Below are 24434 nucleotides of genomic sequence, written 5' to 3'. Positions count from 1 at the left end.
TTGAGTACTCTGAACTTAATTCAGTTGAGTTCACTGAAAGAAGATATACATTGCAATTAAATAATTAAGTGATTAATTGAGTGATAATTGTGAATTAGTGATGAACACCTGCTGTTAACAAACAGAATTACTGAAGAAAGAGAAACACAAGAACTACAACTGACTTCAGAACACACAGCACTTAGATAAATAAACTGAAATAAATCATTAAAGCTCTCAAGAGCTGATTAACACCCCCACAAAACAGCACACCAGCTCCACTTATTAATAAAACAGACTGCTTTATTCGTCCAGACGTCTACAGAATATCTTATTGAGAATTAAATAAGTTTAGCTGTTGATTTATTGTTTCATTTGAAGTAACCCATGTTAGGAGATCCGTGTTTGCTTTATGGTTGGCCGGCCTCTTGCCCTTGATTTCTGTCTTTAGTTTTTTTCTCTGGCTGTCGTAAATCCAATTGTGGTAACTCCAAAGCCCAGAGAAAATATAGCAGTGTGTTGGCGGCCACCACATCACACATTTCTTGAGAGCTGCTGCTTTATCCAAAAGCAAACTTATTCAGGTTAGCATTTTTTATTTTCTAACCTACTTTTACCTAGATGTTGGGGTTGTTATACTGTCTATTAAAGTGATGATAATCATTGATTATTGAACTGTTTTGGAGTTTAATCTTTGATGCTGAAAAACAGGTGTTGTGTATTTGGTGGATTGATTACAGGTAAAGTGATTCCTAAGAGCCAGTGGTTCTGTGATAATCAGTTAATATAAAGAACTTTCCAAACAGTTTTGTTTTTCTGTGGTGTCACTTAGTCCACACACAGACATCAAAATAATCAAGCATATGAACCATCAACAATGGGGACCATAAAAAAAAAAAAAAAACAATGCAGCAGAGTAGGCTGGGAGCCATGGATGGGTTTTGTACTACAATAGTACCCAGCATGCATTGCAGCATGTTTTTTTTTTTTTTTCGTACCATTGTGTGAGGTTCATATTCTGAGTATTGATGTCTGTGTGGTGACTTATAACACCAATAGAAAACAAAACTGTTTGGCGGACAAAGTCTTTTTATTAACTGATTATGAAAGAACCACTGACGATTTGAATGGCTTTCATTGTAATCACTGAATAACTATAGACAACCACCTATTTAGTAGATTTTAAGATTTCGGGCTGTGAACACTCCATAATTGATGATTATCATACCAAATATGCTGTATAACAACCAATAGCTGATCATATTTTCTCTGGGTTTTTTTGTGGGTATAACAAACATTGTTTCAAAAACACATGGTTACAACGCCCCAAATAAAAGAAACTAAGACAGAAGTCAGGGAGGGTCAGGCCAACTAAAGCAAACACTGATCCTCTAACATGGTTACTTCAAATGAAACAATAAATCAACATCTAAACCTTAGGTTAATTCGCAATCAGATCTTCTGTAGACGTCGGACAGAAATACAGTCCAGTCTGGTTACGGATAAGTGGAGCTGGTGATGCCGTGGTGGTTAACAGCAGCTGTTCATCACTAAAGCTCAATCAGCACGTAATTAATCACTTGATGACAATACTTGCAAAAGTTTTCAAAACTTACAGGGTTTAAGTAAAGGCATCTGTTACTACTCAAACGTTTGAGTTACTGTGCAAGTGTTACTTCTGCGGTCACCGGTTTAATAAGCGCTGAGTGCTGGGTTTAGCAGTGTGTGTTGAGTGTGTACGGACCTCCACGTGACAGTGGTGTGTTGTCTACAGGCAGCACAAGGTGGAATTGCTCTCCAGTCACGCGCTTTTAAGCTTGGTAAAAGGGGGGGGGGGTGGGGGGGTTTGGTGCATTGTTTAAAATCTTTTTCACTTAAGAGTACAATTAGAGCGAGCTGGCTTACACTATGTAAAAATTTGCAGTATATTTTTCTTTGTAAGTAGTACTTATAAGATATTTATACTTATTGGCAATCAATCAACAGAGTCACTGGGGGGGGCAATTTGTATGTGGGTTCAAACATACAATGCAATACAAAGATCTTAAATATTTTGTTGTTATATCCACTGACGTTATTTTGCAAATAGTTTTTGTCTAATAATGTCATTTGTTAATGACATATGTCTGGTATCTCAGCTGTCTTGGTTGTTCTTTTTGTCTCTATATCTCTTACAGACACCCATTCAGGTTTATGTGCGTTTGCTTTTCTTTTGTAAGCCTTATAGCACAATGTGTTTTCACTAATGGAAGCAATGTTTGTTCTTATGGGTGGGAAAAAATAGTAGAGAGTATATAGACCATCTCTGTTTGTGGAGGATGTTTTCAGAGAGTTCATCAATGCAGTCATTGTTAGTGATTCTTTAGGAGAGTTAGATGAGGAAATGAATGCTGGTAAATAAGAGTAGTAGTAGTTTTTCAGGAAACAGAGCACTGAATATCAGCATTAAGTTTTATTTTCCTTATTAAATCACATTTGTGGTTGTTATGTTTTGTTGTTATGTTGTTAAGTTTATCAGTCATACTGTGGTTTTTTTAGCAGTGTTGGGAAAACGTGCTTTTAAAAGTATTGCATTACAATAATGAGGTTACTCCCTAAAAAAGTACTATTTGCATTTCTTAGTTACTTTTATGTTTCATTTCTCATCTGGACTGGTCTCGTCTTGTGTTTTTAATATGAAAAAGTTATATTTTTTGCCATATGTAAAAAGCCCATAAAAGTGGAAATGAATAAGCCTCGGGCTGAAGGAAATGTAAATTCAGTTATTAACATATTTAATTATTGTGGGTTTGTTGTTTTATATTCTGAGTTTGCGCTTTCAGTTTTTATTCATTTTGAGGAATACCAGAATCAGTTTTTGTGAAAGTGAGATGAGTTAAAATACATGTTCGTGTTTAGTCTAGAACTCCAGTAACCATTGTATTTACACACTGCACACAACACCTCTGCATTTACTGCAGATTTTTCTCAACACTGGAACAGGACAACTGGTATCAAATGGAAAAACAAAAATAACTTGCATTACTTATTTGAAAAGTAACTCAAATATGTCACTGTAAATTTTAAAAAAGTAATGTGTTACTTTACTAGTTACTTGTAATCTGATGATGTAACTCAAGTTTTTTTTTCAACTGCTTGTTTTCAGTATCTTTATTTATTAGACAATTTCTGAAAGCTGACACTCAAACAGCAGAAGTACTCAAACACCAAGACCACACACCAAATCTGCATACCATACACTAATTCTTGGCCTTTGACTCAGTTTTCAATTTTTAATATGTAATTAATATTATGGCAAGGTTTTTGCAAATGGTTTGCTTTTGAGATGTGTTTGTGATAATTTGAATGCAGTGCTTCATTTTGCAAGAGATGAGAGGTATTTTTGCATTTTGTGTGTACAATTCTTGGATTTGTGTGTAAAGTTTTGAAAATAAAAAAAGATCAAAGTTTTGAAAATGTGTGTAAGCAGTTATAAAAACTGTAACAGCACAGCTGCTGTGTCTCAGAGGAGAGTGTGCTGCTGCTCTGTGCCGAAGGCTGGTTTGCTGCTGCTGCTGGTGGGCTCTTCCTAGTGTTGCTCCTCTGTCTGGAGTGATGTTTTTGTGGTGGTCGGGGGTCTTAGATGGTGATCTGGTGCAGAAGGACTGGGGTTTCTGCTAATGGACTGGTGTAGGTCTGTGTTGGTGTGGTGCTGGTGCATTGGGTGTTCTGATGTGGATTTTAGCATGGTGTGGGGGTCCCTGGTATTGTGCAGCCAGTGATGGTCTTTCTCTGTGATGGGACTGTAGGTTTCTGCTGGGTGTCTGGATTTGTGTTCTGTAGGATGGCAGCTGTGTTGTTTTCAGGGGTATAGAGGTGGTTTGTCTGCCCCACTCTGTGTCTTTCAGTGTTTTTGCAAACACACTGACTTTGTCCTTCTTTATGTGTACATGGTTGTACAGGGTCTCTGATTGTGATGGAGGGGTGATGAGCCAGGTGCACATTGGGGCAGCCGAGCACATCCATTGGAGATGTCAGCGTGGACTCTCTGAATGGTGTCTTGGTGGATGTCTCTGTGGGGTAGGAGGGTAGAGCTTGTGATCTTTGTGTTGGGGTAGGTCTCTGTAGCCTTCTCTGCTACTCTGCAGATCAGCTGCCCATCTCTCCTGTTTCCCTTCTCAGGTCATTGGTGCCTGTGTGTATGATGATATGTGATGGTGTGCCAAAGCTGGAGTCAGAAATTATTCGGAGGGCATCACCTGTTTTGGGGCACCAGAGTTTTGTTGTTTTACGGCCTGGAAACAGTCTTTCTCCTTGTAGGAAACTTTCCCATTGGAGTCCATGAGAATGTCAATTCTGTCAGCCTCTGTTTTCACTGGCTGTTTCTCAGCTGGGGTTGTAGCTGTAGTGTTTTTCTGAGATGTCTCTTGGTTTCTGGGGGCTGCCAGTGTTTCTGCTTCCCTTTGGCTGTTGCTGGGCTGTCATATCAACTTGTAGAAAACGTGCATCCGATGACCGCTTTAGCGCAGTGTCGCTGGAGGTTCTTCTGGTTCTGCGCGCTGCTACGGGGTGTTCTTGTTTCTTTAAGATGTGACGAGATAAGTGTGGTGATTGTATGCGCCGCTAAAGGGAGCGCGAGTGTCCTTCACACCGAGCTATTTATTTTTTATTTTTTAAAGTAAACAATAACTAAAAAATAAAATGTATTTAAAAGAGAATTGCAGCTGCTCGCAACTGTTGTTCAGTTCAGTTTGAAAAGCTGCTGTTGCATTGTCTGAGCTGATCTGCAGCTGTGCTGGATTAAGATGAATTTTATTTGAAATTAAATTTAGCTATAATACCCTAGAAGTCCAGCAGGTCACTATATCTGTATTCTACAGCAGATTATATGTACGCTTAACAATATATTATTGTATTTCATGTCTGTACTAAAGTGTACTACACTTAGATAGATAAACAGATAGTCCACCCAAAAATGAAAATTCATCATTTGCTCACCCTCATGGAACTACATCCTTCTCTGTCTGCATGTCTATCTATTTTGGATCTTTACTTTTTTGGCAAACTCCTTTTTTCCTTCTACTTTTTTTTTTTCTTCAATAAATAAATAAATTAATTAATTAAATATAAATTCAATCAGTCTCTCAAAACTCTTATAAATGATGAAGACACTGCCTCCAAAATGAGTTTCCATCACTTTTTAAAAAAAGTCAAAGGCCACCAAATGTTTACCATTAATGGCAATAACAGTCAAAGACCATCCCCTGAAGTAACATATTTACTGAAAGAAAGAGACAAGACAAGGAGAAACACAAGAACTACAAGTGACTTCCAGCCACAGCCTTAGCTGAATTCAGCTGAAGATAAAAGACACTAACCAGATTTACTTGATTTCTGTCAGACGTCTACAGAAGATCTTATTAAGAATTACATAAATTTAAATAATAATGTTTTATGTTAATTGACTTTTTATGTCACAACTGTAACATACAGACATATAATTTCAACTTTTATCTCATACTGTAATTATGATTTATCTCACAATTTCAACTTTTTATATAATTTTTTTTTTTAGGCAACTGCTGTTCAGTTCAGTTTGAAAAGCTGTGCTGTATTAAGATGATTTTCTTTTTTTTTTATAATTATGACTTTTATCTCACATAAATGTGTTAATGGCTGTATAAAAGGCAGTTCCAGTAATTTCTTCCAGAATTCATCTAGACACATAATTTTGTGCCTTAAACCAACAAATGCAAAGCAAACTTAAATTTAGATTTCATCAGAAACTGATGCTTAAGATTATTGCATGATTGATTCAATTTTTACAATCATTTAATATCAGACAAAGAGTCTGATATTATACCTTTATACCTTTTGACAGGAAGAAATTACTCGTCATCCAGTTTTTTTATATCGACTATGCATTCCGTTAGTTTTTCAAATTGGTATGTTTCGCGCCGGGCCGCGAAGAAATATAGAGCTGAGTATCATCAGCATAACAGTGAAAGCTAACACCGTGTTTCCTGATGATATCTCCCAAGGGTAACATGTAAAGCGTGAAGAGTAACGGCCCTAGTACTGAGAGCCTTGAGGTACTCCATACTGCACTTGTGATCTATATGATACCTCTTAATTCACTGCTACGAATTGATGGCGGTCATATAAGTACGATTTAAACCATGCTAATGCACTTACATTAATGCCAACAAAGTGTTCTAGTCTATGCAAAGAAAGAATAGTGTGGTCAATAGTGTCTAACACAGCACTAAGATCCAATAGCACTAATAGAGAGATACAACCACGATCAGATGATAAGAGCAGGTCATTTGTAACTCTAAGGAGAGCAGTCTCAGTACTATGATATGGTCTAAATCCTGACTGGAAATCCTCACAGATACCATTTTTCTTTAAGAAGGAATTTAATTGTGAGGAAACTACCTTTTCTAGTATCTTCGACAGAAAAGGGAGATTCAAGATCGGTCTGTAGGACATACAGACACTGGAATATCACACACACCTTTATATCTTCAAATGTAAGAATGGTTCAGTGTACTGATTGCTTATCAAAGCTGTTTTGAGTTCAGAACTGAAAGCGAGAACAAAGACACGGTGGAGAGATGGAGATAAAGTGCCACACATCAGGAAAGACGGACATTAATTCAAATATACTGTATCTTGTCCTGTAGCACTTTCCTCTCCTGCCCTAAACCTGAAGCTCAGTGTTTGCCTGTGATTTCATCATGTCCATACATTTCCATATAGTGACCTCCTGAGCAAAGTTTTGACAGTCAAACATCTGATAGCATGCAATGCAAATATTTAATTTATTAATCAAATGTTGGATGAATGACGGGTGTTTGTATTGGTGTTGCTTGATGGACATGTATGATTATACATGCAAAATAAAAACTTGAGCTGATGGACAAATTTAACCTCCATACTTTCTCTCATGTCACGCATCTGCTCCAGTCTTCAGAATTCAATGACATCGTTACTTAGAAACTTGTCTTAAATGCTGTTTTACATTATTGTTTTTTAGAAATTATTATTAGATTGTGCACTTTATTCTTTATCAAGCACATTTTATATGGATTTCCTGCAATCTGAAGCCAAATACCCAACATAATAATCTTCAGTGTGTGTGCTTGTGATTTACAGGAGCACTTGTGAATATTTCATATGCTGTTTTATTTTCTGTTGAGGTACCTACATTATGTGGCAGATGTAATGTCTTTGGAGAAACTGAATGATGCATGTTTCATCTTGATCTTGTGCTGCAGAGATGATCGTCTTCATACAGCTGAACTGTTTGTGATTTCAATAGTCTCGAATGGTAAACTGCTTTATGAATGTATCATTTCATGAGAGACTCATTTTGCACAGAACAATCAGTTTCCTTCCAGATCTAAATGCAGTTGTTGTGATTTTGTGAGAACGAGGCCACGGTGTCACTTTCTGTTTCAGGAAACATCACACAGGTTTTTATTCACTATTTTATACAAAATTTACAGTATCTACAGCTCAATCTGTATTTGTAGTTAAATGTGTCATTTACATGCATGGAAATTTAATTTTAAAATGGTCAATCATAAGATTTAACACAAACATTGGAAAAACAAGCTCTAAAAACACTAGCATCAGTGGACATCAGTGACATTTTGTGTTGTCTACAATCAGCACAAGTTGTATTTTCAGTCTCTTTAAACTTTGATTGCATTTGTTAAAATCTTTTCACTTAATGAGCAATTAGAGAGAGCTGCTTACACTTTGTAAAAATTGCAGTATATTTTCTTGCTTAAAATTATTGCATGACTGATTCAATTTTTAAAATCATTTAATATCAGACAAAGAGTTATAAACACAGGTGCAAAGTGACTCAGGAAAACCTTTACCAAAAATAAAAAAGCCCAGATTATGAGAACAGAGACCTCTGCTGGTCACTCTTTATGACTTACAGTGACAAGTCTTTCACTTATAGAACAAAAGTGTGCTTTAATTCATTTGCAAATCTCATACTATCAATACTACTCCTGTAATTTATTTATAATTCTCTGTCTGCATGTTTGTTTAGTAACATGAATGTGGAAGAGGTTTATATAAACTGCCCCTGTAGTTTATTCATTAAACAATCAGTGAAAGTACAGACACATGTACTGATTGTGCAGCCACAACCTTAAATATAATATATTAAAAACCATATGCACATTAATGGCATCCAAATTTGGATTTACACCAGTCCTGAAAGCACTTCTCAGCCTCCTCCACTTTCTTCTTCAGCTCCTCTTTGTTCCCATCAGTAGTATTTTTTTAGTAAACTCTGACCAGCTCTTCATTAAACCTCTGCGGCAGGAAACTGGAGAGCTGACAGAACAAGACAAACGAGTTTCTATTGTGAGGAGTAAAGGTGCTCCACGACAAACTTCAATCCAGCATTCAAACAATAGCCTGCATTGATTTAAGCTCCAGCATTGTTTACAAAACGTACTTTAGTATGAAATTTATCATACCTATTTTATCAAATCATTTTAATCATGATAAAGAATGATTTGAAATATAATGGTTTAAATGCGATGGTACCTGATAATCTTTAATGGGAGAAGCTTCATTGGGTTTCCTCTTGCTGTAGAAATAGACCTTTTCAATGGGGTTTTTGTCCTTCATGCCGTGATCCAGATCAACCACCTGAGTAAGAGATGAAATATTGTATGAGGACATAAGACAGAGATGAAGGGGTGAATTCAGTAAACAGCTCAGCACCTTATTTCAGTGCAAAAACCTGCATCTAAACTCCTGTAATCTAGTTTAAGTTTGCAAATCAGCCCTTGTATTCAACATAACTTACATAAATGGAGAAATCATCAGCACTCAGAGAAACAGTCGGGTCTGCAGGTTCATACTTGTGTACAGCTGCCTTCCATGTTTCTGTCAGCTCTTCCTGATTTGAGAGAGTCAGCAGTTACTGGCTTGTGTTTGTGACTCAGTGCAAAAGATGGAGTTTTGCCCACCAGAGTTTAAAAGATCATGATTGTTATGATATTTGGACTAACTCCTTGTAATTTTATGTTCATTTTCTGAACTGTACACTCTAAAAAATGCTGGGTTAAATATAACCCAACGCTGGGTTAAAAAGGGACCAACCCAACAGTTGGGTTGTTTTGACCCAGGCAGTTGGCAGAGGTATAAAGTCCAGGGGTCAGAAAGTAAAAGTCCTGCCATATGTTTATTCCACCCATGAACTCAGCAAGCTGTTTTAACCAGAGGAGAACCAAGTCATTCCTTTCACATCACAAACGAGTCTCGAGTCAGATCCCAAGTCCTCAAAGAGTTAAAGTTAATGAGATAATAAAGTGATTAATTAAATGATGATTGCACATTAGTGATGAACAGCTGCTGTTAACAATCAACATCACTGAAGAAAAGTGAAACACAAAAACTACAACTGACTACTGCCACAGCCTTAGATGGAATATACAGATTTTTTTTTTTTTTTTTTTAAAGCACACAAGATGCCACCATAACTGTGGTCAAGGTTTGCTTTAATTAGTCTCTTGACCCTTTTAATAATTCAAAGTAGTTGGTTTCTAAGCAATTGCAATATTGTTTTCACAGCAAACATTTGTGCATTGCTGAACGAAAAGCTTGAAGTAGCAGAGTAACTTGTGGTTTCTGCTAAAAACTCATGGTAAATAAACATCGTAAAGCGGTCTTTCTCTTTGGTTTATTGTTCAGGTACTGTATAACTACAAAAAAAAAAAGCTATTAAACAAATGCCACCTTAATGTGTCAATATTGAATAAAAAAAAAAAAAAAACTATATCAGCTCAGGAATTTAGCCATGAACATTTATCATACTATCCTCAACAGTGGTGACAATAATTTTTCATACTGCAGTGCATGATGGGAGTTTTTACTATGGTGTTACCAAGCATGCATTGCATCATGAAGCATTTTGTTGATTGTCACCATTGTTGAGATTGGTATACTGGTTCTTGATGTCTCTCTGTGTCTAAATAGTATAGTAGTGTTTTTTTTTTTTTTGTATTATACACACACACACACACACACACACACACACACACACACACACACACACACACACACACACACACACACACACACACACACACACACACACACACACACACACTTTTTTTTGTTATTAATTCACTGTATATTTTAGAACAACAGTGTTCTGTAGTTTCACATAGTTCTTAATGCAAAACCTGAATATTTAAATGGAAGCAAGTTATTTTAAATGAAATCAGGCCATTTCATGAGGCTTGTTTCATCACATATAAACAGCAAATATCTCAACATTGTAAAAACACCACATGCATTTCTACAGAGAGAGAGATCTAGTGCAGCAAGTCAAGGGTCAAGAGCTCAACTAAAGCAAACACTGATCTCCATGATGGTGGCATCATTTTAACCAAAAAAACATCAACATCTGATCCTCTGTAATTTCCAATAACAGCATGTGTTCATCATTAATGCACAATCATCATTTAATTAATCACTTATTTATCTCATTAACTTTAACTCTTTGAGGACTTGGGATTTGACTTGAGACTTGTTTGTGACTTGAAAGGAATGACTTGGTTCCTCCTCTGGTGAAATAAGCTGCTGAGTTCATGGATGGAGCAAAAATATGGCAGGACTTTTACTTTCTGACCCCTGGACTACCCAACCGCTGGGTCAAAACAACCCAACCGCTGGGTTGGTCCCTTTTTAACCCAGCACTGGGTTATATTTAACCCAGCATTTTTTAGAGTGTAATTATTTAAACACATGGTAAGGCATGTTTTTTGAATATTGGTCATATCAGTCAAACACTAAACCAGTGTTTTTCAGTTACCTTTGACATGCTGTTCTCAGTCAGTCGAGCTTCTCCAACAAACTTTGGCAGTTTTCTTCTTACGATCTTGTTCAGTATGTCTCGAGCTTCCTTCAGATTATCAGCAGTGGAGGACGATATCTGCTTAAAGATCTCATCTGACAGAAGAACAGAAGAGTCATTACTAGAACTAGGGTTTCCCCAAATCATCTCATATGTAAATAATAAAAATCATTATTTTAATAATAAAAATATATTATTTTACATATACTATGTTTTGAGACACATCACCATGAATCCCCAAAAACAGAATGTTTAACTGAGTATGGAAGATGCACTATAGGGAAAATGTACCATATATGATATATTTCACCTTCAGCGCATCTTTCAGCTGACCTGTGAGTTTGCTGTAGTCCTCTGCTGTCTTTATGGCTTCAGAAATCTTCAGCATATCTTCAGGTTTTCCTTCATGAAGATCACGATCAGCTCGTATGAGTGCTTCTGCAAACCTAACACAGAGAAAAACATCTGAGTTTGTGCACAGGCACAAAGATGAATCTGTATAATCTTCCTAAAAGAAGAACTGGTGATGCAGCATTTTAATATCATGGCAGCACAGATATGACATTCACTGCTGTTTGGTATCTGCAGGTGTGTGTTTTATATCCACATCCTCTTCATGCTCAGAGAAACTCACATGGTGTCAATGATGTAGCCCATCTTGTGCTGATAGGCCTGGCGATGGAGAGTGTATCGAGTGCGAAACATGTCATAAACATTATCAGCCTCCTGTTAGACACACAAACATCAGTGTTTCAGAGATCCCATAATGCAGTGCTCACATTAAATCTCACATTTACGTCATACAAAACATGGGCAAAGCGCACATTGAAAAGTTCCATGGGTCGCTTTAAATTGACTGTTGGGCTGTTGATCAGCGTAACATTGGTGTTTTTCCAAACGTGCACATGTGAAAATGCTGTTTTACCTGGATATTCACACACGAAAGATAACCTGGAGTGAAGTAAAAATAGCTGTGAAGTTTGTAATAGCCTAAATATTGTTTTATAATGAATGCCACTATAATGATTATAATGTTTGTAAATGTTTCATTTACCAATACTTTGTTATTTTTGTGTGTGTGATGATTGAATCAGGCACCTTGTCTCTGAAGCAGATGCAGATTGATTTCTTCCGTTCACTTCACAGACTCGAGCAAACTTCAGCAGACGCTGATGGTCAAAACTGTTTCGGATGCCCAGGTGATGACAGTCTCTGTCAAATAAACATTAAATATGGGTCATAAATGAGAGGATGATCTTTAAACCAGCTTGTTGATGGATAATTTTGTCACACTAAAAAATGAACAAGACACGGCTGAATTAAAGTTGTCACATATAAAATAATAATATTAATACATGTTTTGTTTCAGCTCCTCTGTGAAATTAGAAAAAAAAAATAATAATAATAATTAAAAAAATGTTTTAGCTGAAAAGTAGTTGTTAAATTCAGTTCATTGACTTGTCATTGTCTTGATACTCAAGGAAGCATGTCATTTAGAGGCATGGGACGTATATAATTAAATTAGGTTAAACATATTAACATACATTTTAGACACATAATATATATATATATATGTTTGTTAAGAAAGCATGTATATCTACCGTGCAAAATAGTCCCATTTGTCCACATCGATGCCATTCTGTTTATTTGCCACGATCTCATACAGGAAGGATTTGTCTTCATCTCTGCCCTTGTATGTCCACTGAAAAATAATCACTTTAACATTTTCCACTACAGACTGTAAGTCGATGAGTTAATTAACCACATCAATATGTACCTCTGAAGTTGTTGCTCCTTCGATTAACTCTTTAATGAAGGTGACGTCTTTATCATCCAGTCCATGTTCTTTCAACACGTCTTCATTCTCAGCCTTCAGACTCTTCACAATGTCATCGAACATCAGAATTGACATCTGCTCATGCTGTTGATAAGAAGAGTGAATGTAAGTGATTATGAAACTGTTGATTATTTTCAATTTTCTATGTTATCAATCAGTTGTTGCAGGCCCTAAAATTGCTCACCTTCCACTTTTCAGGAATGTCATCAGGCAAGCCTAAGAAAAAAGAATGAACTCTCAATCATATCTACATTAGCCAACTATATTTCAGGTTCAGTGTAATCACATATACACTGTCCCAACAAATAGCTTGAGTTGTCCAAATATAACGATGACACAAGTACGACACTTGCATGTTCACAGATCTTTCTGATTAGATTTCATTTTTACACAAGCACTTACCTTTGGATCTTTTAATTTTTTTGGCTTTAGGAATAACCCGACCATCAAATGAATGAGAAATTGGACCATGACCTAAAAAAAGAAAAAAGGGTTAATAAGAAATAATAATAATAATAATAATAATAATAATAATAATAAACATTATTTTTGTGTAGAATTGAAAATATCACAGGGGAAAAAATCAAATATATTAAATGTTATAAAGATATGATGTTACTTCTCCTTATGATTTTAATCTATATGACCCATTCCTTTTGAAATAACTTTTATCAACACAAATAAATAAATAAATAAATAAATAAATAAATTAACAGCACTTCAAACAAAAGTATCAAATCAACACAAATATGAGATAAAGATACCAGTATTGCCTATTAACGGTTTTTCTCGTTGTGGGGTTTTTTTTTTTTTTTTTAATTTGTAGCTGTATAATTTTCCATAAGCGTTAGCACTACTCACCCAAGTCGTGACACAGACCAGCGATCTGAACACACAGGAAATCATGTTTGGTAATGTTGAGCTCAGGCTGATTGTCATGAAGGATCTTCACCAGACAACCTGCTAAATATGCCACGCTAACACACACAAACAAGATATTAGCTTACTGAATCTAGCATTTTTACTGAGCAGACTGAGTGATTATACAATACAATAATATTTTTAAAATAGTCAATCAATCAATAAATGAAACAAAAGATATAAAGCGTCGATTGAATGTTTACAACCAGCTTTCCACAATTTCACAGTATTGAAGGCTCAGTTCAGATCAGTTCTCATCTGAATTGAATTTAATAAACCTTTGAATATAATAATATCTCACCCAAGAGAGTGTTCAAAGCGATTGTGAGAAGCGCCGGGATACACCAGGTATATCCCTCCCAGCTGTTTGATGTGTCTGAGTCTCTGAAACTGAGGAGTGTCGATGATCTTCACCAGCAGGGGGTGCAGCTCCATGTGTCCATGAATGGGGTCATTGAAGATCTACAAGACAAAAGACATCTGTTTGCTAGGTGTATTAATCATTTTCACCAGCAGACTAAATATAACTTAAACAACTGGGATAAGATAGTAGTTACATGGAAGACCTAAAGATGTTGTTTTGAGATGCTGACCAATATATTCGCTGCCAAGTACAACGCCAAGCGTGGGATGGAGTGTGTAAAGCAGACTGATACTGGACTCTGACTCGTCTCAATTTCTCAAAGCATATCCAATAGCTCAGAAAAACTGGATGTAACAGAAACTGTGGACTAGATACAGTTACTCCTTTATGCTTAAAGAAGATTAAGGAAAACAGTCTGACACCATAGTATTACAAGCACACTCGCCCCCTAAAGAGAGCAGCCCGGAAAATGGAGCACATCAAAGCTAGAGCACACTCGGCACACTCATAGCATGGAGAGAAAATACTTCCGCTGCAGTAATATGGCTGCCCACTGCTGTGTGTGTGTGTGTGTGTGTGTTGTGTGTGTGTGTGTGTGTGTGTGTGTGTGTGTGTGTGTGTGTGTGTTGTGTGTGTGTTTGTGTGTGTGTGTGTGTGGTGTGTGTGTGTGTGTGTGTGTGTGTGTGTGTGTGTGTGTGTGTGTGTGTGTGTGTGTGCACTTGGATGGGGTTAAATGCAAAGCACACCTCACTTCACTTTCAAATCTAAACCAGCAGTTCTCCAATTCCAGTCCTCGCAACCCTCGTGATTTTTAGCAGCAATATGGCTGTTTATTCGCGGATTTGTGCTACACCACTGCCTGCAGTTTTCACACACAGATGAAACTTACTAGAGAAGTGTGAAGTGTGACATAATATAGCCTACCTCTGTAAATAAACACAATTTAAATTCACATCTCACAAACTTTAATGCCCTTTGAATGGAACATATACACTCCCTTCGAACATGAAACATGGCGGAATATCCTGTAATGTCCAATTCTCAGGGCATTTACTGTCAAATAGAAAAATACATGTAACAGAGCTTTGTATCATTTCAGCTTGACTCACTCCGTGTCCAATGATATAACATATTCAGTTTTGCTGATTAAAATGTCTTCCTTTAATATCGGTTTATAAATAAATTAAAATAAATAAAATAGATACAAGAATATAATCTTAAATATCACGGATGTGGAAACTGTGCTACTCCACCAAATGCTCTCTCAACTGCCGGCATTCTTAAAGGGGCAGTTCTCGATTTCAACATTCAACATATTTCAGTGTAAAAGTAATAAATATTTGTCTAAATAGTACACATGCATCAAATTTGTCCCAGAAATGTAAACAATGAGAAACACAGAGATACAAAGGGCAATAATGAACCACCAAACATGCAATACCAGCATGCAGCAGCACCACTGCAGACAGGCCCTCAACTAATATGCTCTCCTTAGGGGTAAATAAGGTATAGAAAAGTACCCTTTAAAGAGATGCAGCTCTGGTGACCGCGTTAGAGTGGAAAAAATGTAATATTCACTCTAAGAAAGATTGTTTTGAAACCTTTGTTGTTATGAGTGTAGTGTATTTCATAGCTATACAGTATACTGTTTAAAGTATTAAGTGTTACACCTGGCTTGGAACCATATAATTCAAATGATAGATCATAATTTATAGTGTCTGCACATGTTTTCTGGAGGTTCTGGAATTGAATTAAGTTTTTTATGTAATTAAGTTTTTTTGGTTGTAAAGTGCAGATCTCTATCACATACTTTCACTCTGCAGCGAGTGCACTCAACAAATAATATATATATATATATATATATGTGTGTGTGTGTGTGTGTGTGTGTGTGTGTGTGTGTGTGTGTATGTGTGTGTGTGTGTGTGCAGTGATGTGCCATAGTGAATGTGGGTTTTGAACATTATTTGCATTGTAGTTTAGAGTAGGTCATAGTGTAAACTGCAAGTTTAAGATAGTAAAAGAGTAACATTAACAAATATGTTAACGTGTGGTAAATAATGCTGGCAGTCTTGATAATAGCTTATAAAAGTAAGTTAATGATAAAACTCATGAGCAGGACATAACTTTCCATAGAGGAGATTTTCTGTGCTTTTAATGCTTCACTTGCCTTCATGACGTCCTTTGAAAAGTGTAAGGAGTATTTATGCAAATTCTCAGCGATTTTCATCTGTTTTTTCACTGCAGAGAAAAAAAAGCAATTTTATACCTGTTAGAGAAATATAGAATTGTTTCAGCTTGAAAAAAAATAAAAGAACCTGTATACGTAGCAAAATTAATAAACAGAAAAAAATATTTACATGAAAATTATTATCATGCCATTGAATTTGTATTCTGATATTTTTATAATAATAAAAAAAATATATATTTTTAAATGTATCAAGTGAGAGCTATATCTTCATTTTGTTTATACATCTTTAGTTCTCACCTTGTTTTGTGCCTTCAGATGCAGACATCTTCTCTTCTTCTCAAGTATCTGATGATGTTCTTGTGTGTTGGAGATGATGATGATGGTAATGAGGATCTGTAGAACTGTGTGTGATTTTATGGATTGAGAGGCTCTGCCCACTGCAGCATGTTATCAGGGCTTTAAATGATGAGGGTGTGTCAGAATGACTGGTGAGTTTGCATAGCTCTTACAGGAAATGAACAGCTGTTACTGCAGATACAGGTTATACTGGAAATGAAAGCAGTTTCAGTTGACCAAGAGGTTGTCAAGCTGCACCTCACTTTCTTTCTTGTTATGGTTATGTTGACAACAATGAATCTGTTAGCCTGTTAAAGGCTGATGATTTTGAAAATGAAATATAAACACAGAGATCATATAAAAACCATCAGTAATATAACTGTCAGGGTTCTGTCACTTCAGTCTAGTGTCATTCATGGTTTTGTGACAGAGCCCTGACACTCACGTCATGTTGTTGTTTTCATGTGAGCTTCATGTGTGCTTGACCCGTGCTCTTTCATCTGCGTGTCCTGTTTCCTTGTTTCATGTTGGAGCGTGGTGTTTGGATCCCAGCACTCCTGTCTTGTTGAGTTCGGTTTCGTGTCGGGGACCGGACACTCGCGTTCCATGCTTGTCTTGTTGTGGGAGCGTGTGGTCTCCAGTGTTGTCTTGTATTGTTGTCTTTCTTGTTATATTTTGTCTTGTGCTGTTGCACGCAGCTTGGTTTTCCGGTCTCCAGTGTTGTCTTGTATTGTTGTTTTGTTTTTTTTTTTTAGCTGCGTGTTTGTGTCTGGTTCAAGCACATGGCTTGTGATTGGTTTGCTGGCCATGTGCTTGTGTTTTTGTTTTGTGTAAGCACATGGCTTTTGTCTTAGTTAAGATGTGCCATGTGCCCTCGTCAATTGTCTCGACCCCACCCATCTTGTTACCTGATTATTGATGTAATTTTCCCCACATGTGTTCCCTCGTTACCCTCCTGTTTAGCGAATGCCACCTTTGCGCCCGCTATGCGCCCTCGATGTGCACTTCTGCTGAGCCCAAGTAGGGCTCGCTGCAGCCTGCGGTGGACATCCAACCCCGCCCACATCCAAGTGTGACGTCAGAAGTCACGCCCATCCCAGACACAGCCACGCCCACATCTGAGTGTGACATAAACGAAAGCCACGCCCATATCAAATACGTCTCCTCTTGTGATTTCCCCATCCCCGTACCTGGAAACCCGGAAGTATGTTGAAGCAATTTATGGAAGTTAATGGGATCTAAATAAGATAATATTGTCCTTCGTTTTACTAATACACGTTTTCTTATTTTTGTAAAGGATGTCTAGGCTAAAATGGCACAACTTAAATCTAATATATATTTAATATGTCTAATATACGGAGCTGATTTTGTCATCATAACAGCTACTAAAACGCTTATGTTGATTAAAGTAGGCTAATTGTCAATTAAAACTTTTAAACCTTACCTTGTTCATTTATGTAATGAGATAAATTCACTTTTATTAAAAAACGATTTTGACCTACCCAAGGCAAAATTGAAATGCATCAAATTTAAAGGGGACAATTAGATTTTTGGTATTGTAAAAGTATGCAAAATTATTGTAAAAGTTGGTATGGTATAATTGTCATTTAATTTTCTAAAGATTAATTCCACTTATCATAAAGTGTTAACATTTGAATGATAGAATCAACAGTTCCCCATATGCAGTAGGCTACACATACTTAGGCTGAATAAAGATTGCATTGATAGATTATATAAGTAACATGACATTGACCTTCAGGCCTTGTTCATCACAACTTGATATGAAACATGTGTAGTTCGTTTTACTAATACAATACTAATGAAAAAGGCATCCATTGTTTTCATGGGTATTTTTATATTTATTATTTTACAAAAATAATTACATGTACAATTTTACAAAAAAAAAAAAATAAAATAAATAATAATAATAATAATATACACCACCAGTTTTTTGAACAGTAAGATTTTTTTATTTTTGAAAGTCTCTTCTGCTCAGCAAGCCAGCATTTATTTGATCCAAAACACAGCAAAAACGGTAATGTGAAATATTTTTACAATTTAAAAAGAAACTGCTTTCTATTTGAATGTATTTTTAAAATGCAGTTTATTCCTGTGATCAAAGCTGAATTTTCTTCATCATTACTCCAGTCTTCAGTGTATTAACATAATAATAATAAAATGTTTTTTGAGCATCAAATCAGCATATTAGAATGATTTCTGAAGGATCATGTGACTGGAGTAAGTCACCTTTTAAATCACAGGAATAAATTTCATTTTAATAGAAATATAGAAAATTGTTAATTTTAAATAGCAAAATATATTACAAAAGCAAAATATTATACAAATATTTAAAAATTGGACTGTTTTTTCTGTACTTCGGATTAAATAAATGCAGGCTTGATGAGCAGAAGATATTTCTTTAAAAACATAAAAAAATCTCACTGTTCAAAAACTTTTGACTGGTTGTGTTTAACAAAAGGTATGCTCCAAATATTATAAAGTCTGAGCAGCTGAACTAGCAGCTGAATGATCAGATAAACAGTTCTTGACATGCAGTACACACACATACATACATAGACTACACAGAGAGATTCCTTGCTTTAATATATCCTCCGATTCTCCCTCCAGGTAGTTTTTGATGGCATTCTGTTGATTTTTACTGTCCATCTGGAGAACGGCAGGCCCTGTCACCTCCCCACAGAATAACCCACGATGACTCTGTACCACGCTGGACCAATGTCCCTTACAAACTTCCACTTTATGTCCTCTTGGCGCTCCTGTTAAAAATAGAGAATACATACGTGTCGGGGGTATATGTGTCCACTAAAAATTATTTACCTCATCATTCAACATAAACATATTTATGATTTTAAACAACAAAAATCAATCAATATCTAAAGAAATGCTCTCACCATACCTCCATGCACCACTGCATGGCTTATGTGGTCCTTCGAGTGAACTGTAACAAGTAATTTTCTTTACTGGTGAAACTGCAGCAGGGACCCCTTAACCCGGGAGAACTGCCCTGCATCAGGCTTGGACTGAGTATGTGTAGAATGCTGTAAAACATGACAAACAAACATTATGTGATCTTTTCGTTAATATAGAAGAATACAAAGATAATTTGTGACATACACAGAGTTATCCAGCAAGACATAATGAAATGATGCGGTTGCCCAACCAAGTAACTGTGCATGGGTACTGTGATCAGAGTATATCATTAAAGATGTCCGACCTAAATGTTTTTTTTTTTTGTGTTTGTGTGTTTTTGTGTGTGTGTTTGGTTATATGTGGGGGGGGGGGGGTCAGGTAAGTACATATGTGTGAGAGGGATGAAGTGTGTGTGTCTGAGTGGGTGAGATGAGTGTTATGTGTGGGGGGGAAGTGTATAAAAATATTGCAAATTGATTCATAATTGATTTTATGTTGTAAGACTTGTGTTGTGTGCCTTCTATCTATCTATCTCTGTGCACGTGCCTGTATCTACACATGTATGTATGTATATATGTATGTATTTGTGTGTGTGTGTGTGTACGCATGCATGCCATGAATACATACATACATATATACATACATGTGTGGATAGGTAGACCCCCCCAACATAAAAACACTCATCTCACCCCCCACCCCCAAACACACACACACACACACACACATATATATATATATATATATATATACACCACACATATATTATATATATATATATATATTATATATATATATATATATATATATATATATAAAGTATTTTTGTTGCTAGCAATAACGTGCCTGTGTGAAGTTGAAATTAAAAATACTTACTGTTGTTTATGCACATGCACACAAATGACGCACACGTTCGGTAAAGACCAAAGATATTTTTTTTTTTTTACTTACCGACACGGCAAACAACAGCTTATTTTTTAGCGGTTGGCAAACAATACAAATTATCTTCTTATCGATGTTTCTTCCTGTTTCAAAATGATTGAGAATGTGACGTATTTTGACATGGGCGTGGTCTGTGACGTCACACTTGGATGTGGGCCGGGTTGGATGTCCACCGCAGGCTGCAGCGAGACGCTCCTCTCCTGTTGTGCTCCTGATTGTGTTCTTTTATGAGTGTCCAGATGGGGGCATCTTACTGGAAATGAACAACTTTTACTTAGATTAGCTACACAGCAAAAAATCCAGAGTGAAATTAACTCTGCTGGGAGTACGTGTGAGACCACACTCAAGAGTGTGAAAGTGTTAAAATAGGAGTGTTAAATTAACACTGAATCAGAGTTAAAGTTAATGAGATAATTAAGTGATTAATTGAGTGATGATTGACCATTATTGACGAGACCTGATGTTAACGAGCAGAATCAACAAAGATGAAAATCACTATTTTAATGTCACCATTATAGTGGCCAATGTTTGCTTTAGTTGGGTTATTTTAACTTGAAGTTTTAAAGTAGGATTTTGCTTGGCTGTTGTAATGGAGTGATAAAACAGACGGGCAAACAAAAAATATTGTTTTTCCTGAATAATGAGTTAAATTTACATTGTTGATTATTGCAGCTGAATGATTCTTCAGCATAGGATTACCAGCATTTTAAAAACAATCTGTTGAATTTCTTAAAAGTGGTTTGTTCAAAAATCTTTCAAAAGAGTCTTGCATTTAGACATGCAAACATGAAGAATCAACCTGTGAACCTCAACGACGGTGACAATCAAAAAAGCATGTTGCAGTGCATAACTAATATCACATAATCATGTTTTTATTTTTGCCCATCTCTCTATAACAACTGAGTTATAACAGCCAATCCAAATCTAATTTTAAAAACGTAAGAGTCAAGAGCCCAACTAAAGCAAACACTGACCACTATAATGGTGACATAAAAAAAATGTGATTTTTGTCTTTGTTGATTCTGCTTGTTAACATCAGGTCTCACCAATAATGGTCAATCATCACTCAGTTAATCACTTAATTATCTCATTAACTTTAACTCCGCTTCAGTGTTAATTTAACACTCCTATTTTAACACTTTCACACTCTTGAGTGTGGTCTCACATGTACTCCCAGGAGAGTTAATTTCACTCTGGATATTTTGCTGTGTATTAATGGAAATATTACAAGTTTTTTTTTTTTTTTTTTTTTTTTTTTGTAACAAGCTTTTACCAATACTTAAAGTACCTTTTCTAAACTCTTAACACAGCTACACACCTACATCACACAATTAGCCAAATAGTTCATTTTCCGTTCAAAACCACATTTTGTTAAATAAATACAAACTCTACATTTCAAAATGCTGAATACCTTTTTCTACATATACTAACTCTATCAAAACACAGCAAACACAATTCAAAATCAAATAATTCGGACAAAATATTAGCACTTCTTCTCTATCTAATAGGAACATATAGTCAATAATAGTGACTGCCAAAATACTAACAGTGGATGGCTTTTCAAAAACTGCATTACTTTCTTGTGCATATTTGACATAGATGTTTCAGTTCTACCTGCATATAGACAATATAAAAATCCATTGTTTTTTTTGTAATTTGGGTTACCTTCAACTGAAACCCATTTTACATTTTTAAAGGGTTAGTTCAGCCAAAAATTAAAATTATGTCATTAATGACTCACCCTTATGTCATTCCAAACCCGTAAGACCTCCGTTAATCTTCGGAACACAGTTTAAGATATTTTAGATTTAGTCCGAGAGCTTTCTGATCCTCCAATGTATGTACTTTATACTGTCCATGTCCAGAAAGGTAATAAAAACATCATCAAAGTAGTCCATGTGACATCAGAGGGTCCGTTAGAATTTGTTGAAGCATCGAATATACATTTTGTTCCAAAAATAACAAAAATTACGACTTTATTCTGCTTTTTCTTCTCTTCGGGTCTGTTGTGAACGCGACTGCCGTGACTGTTGACGTACGACGCTGCTGACGTGTTTTCTGGTGTGCCCAATAACAAAGAAAACACGTCAGCAGCGTCGTATGTCAGTGGCGTCACTACAGTGTTGTTCATAGTATAGTTGGGGGGTTCATAGTTCAGTGGTGCCTGGGGCAGAAGAGGGACGGGGGGGGGGGCAAGTTCGGGAGCGAGTTCAGCTTCCTGACAGCCTGATGGATGAAGCTGTCCTTCAGTCTGCTGGTCCTGGCCTGGAGACTCCACAGTCTCCTCTCTGATGGCTGCAGACTGAAGAAGTTGTGATGGGTGGATGGGATCACCTGTAATGCAGAGGGCTTTGCGAGTGAGACGGGTTCCATAAATGTCCTGGAGGGAGGGGAGAGAGACACCAATGATCTTCTCAGCTGCTCTCATTATGCGTTGCAGAGTCTTCCGGCAGGACGCGTTGCAGGCGCCATACCACACAGTGATGCAGCTAGTCAGAATGCTCTCGATGGTGCACAGCAAAAAGCCAGAGTGAAATTAACTCTGCTGGGAGTACATGTGAGACCACACTCAAGAGTGTGAAAGTGTTAAAATATGAGTGTTAAATTAACACTGAATCAGAGTTAAAGTTAATGAGATAATTAAGTGATTAATTGAGTGATGATTGACCATTATTGACGAGAACTGATGTTAACGAGCAGAATCAACAAAGACGAAAATCACTATTTTAATGTCACCATTATAGTGGCCAATGTTTGCTTTAGTTGGGCTCTTGACCCTTAATATTTTAAAGTCAGATTTTGCTTGGCTGTTGTAATGGATTTATAAAACAGACGGGCAAACAAAAAATATTGGTTTTCCTGAATCGCTGAGTTAAACTGTCATTGTTGATTATTGCGGCCGAATGATTCTTCAGCATAGGATTACCAGCATTTTAAATACAATCTGTGGAATTTCTTAAAAGTTGTTTGTTCAAAGATCTTTCAAAAGAGTCTTTCAAATAGACATGCAAACATCAAGAATCAACCTGTGAACCTCAACGATGGTGACAATCAAAAAAGCATGTTGCAGGAGACTTGTGTTGCAGTACATTCTGGGTGCCACCTATCAAAATTCATCCATGGCTCCCATGATGCACTGTGGCATGAATAAATTATTACCTGAATTGTCTTAGTAATGTCCTTTATGTTTTAGGCTTTAAATAAGTTTGGTGATTCAGGTCAAATAATTATTATGTAAAAACATAACTAATATCACATAATCATGTTTTTATTTTTGCTCGTCTCTCTATTACAACTGAGTTATAACAGCCAAACCAAATTTAGTTTTAAAAATGTAAGGGTTAAGAGCCCAACTAAAGCAAACACTGACCACTGTAATGGTGACATAAATTTTTTTGATTTTTTGTCTTTGTTGATTCTGCTTGTTAACATCAGGTTTAGTCAATAATGGTCAATCATCACTCAGTTAATCACTTAATTATCTCATTAACTTTAACTCTGCTTCAGTGTTAATTTAACACTCCTATTTTAACACTTTCACACTCTTGAGTGTGGTCTCACATGTACTCCCAGCAGAGTTGATTTCACTCTGGATTTTTTGCTGTGTGCCTCTGTAGAAGGTGTACATGATGGGGGGTGGGGCTCTGGCTCTCCTCAGTTTGCGGAGGAAGTAGAGACGCTGCTGTGATTTCTTGGCCAGTGCTGCAGTGTTGTCGGTCCAGGATAGGTCCTCTGTGATGTGCACACCCAGGAACTTGGTGCTGCTCACTCTCTCCGTAAGTCGAACCGTTGATGGTCAGAGGAACATGCTGAGTGTGCGCTCTCCTGAAGTCAACAACAATCTCCTTCGTCTTCTCCACGTTCAGAGAGAGATTTTTGTCACTGCACTGTAGTTTGTCTCATCTCTGTTGCTCATGAGACCCACCACAGTCGTGTCATCCGCAAATTTAATGAAGAGGTTGGAGTTGTGTGACGGTGTGCAGTTGTGGGTCAGCAGAGTGAAGAGGAGGGGGCTCAGCACACATCCTTGGGGGGCCCCAGTGTTCAGTGTGATGGTGCTGGG

General features: G+C 36.6%; 2 protein-coding genes across 2 annotated transcripts in view; one reads left to right on the top strand and one right to left on the bottom strand.

The window, feature by feature from the left end:
- Positions 1-24434, top strand: part of LOC109062409 (NACHT, LRR and PYD domains-containing protein 3-like) — a 209735-nt gene that overhangs the window by 26852 nt on the left and 158449 nt on the right. The window lies entirely within an intron of this gene.
- Positions 7957-16836, bottom strand: LOC109065485 (deoxynucleoside triphosphate triphosphohydrolase SAMHD1-like). The gene is given in 16 exon segments (XM_042717513.1): positions 7957-8319; positions 8536-8640; positions 8801-8893; positions 10814-10950; positions 11189-11301; positions 11490-11581; positions 11954-11974; positions 11977-12067; positions 12457-12557; positions 12633-12776; positions 12877-12908; positions 13095-13166; positions 13554-13669; positions 13915-14075; positions 16145-16215; positions 16463-16836. Coding segments are annotated over 16 exon segments (1533 nt in total). The 5' UTR covers positions 16491-16836; the 3' UTR covers positions 7957-8163.

The sequence above is a fragment of the Cyprinus carpio genome, chromosome B1 (assembly GCF_018340385.1).
Source record: "Cyprinus carpio isolate SPL01 chromosome B1, ASM1834038v1, whole genome shotgun sequence".
NCBI classification, from domain to species: domain Eukaryota; kingdom Metazoa; phylum Chordata; class Actinopteri; order Cypriniformes; family Cyprinidae; genus Cyprinus; species Cyprinus carpio.
The sequence above is the reverse complement of the archived record's forward strand: the minus strand, read 5'-3'. Positions and strand labels throughout refer to the sequence as shown.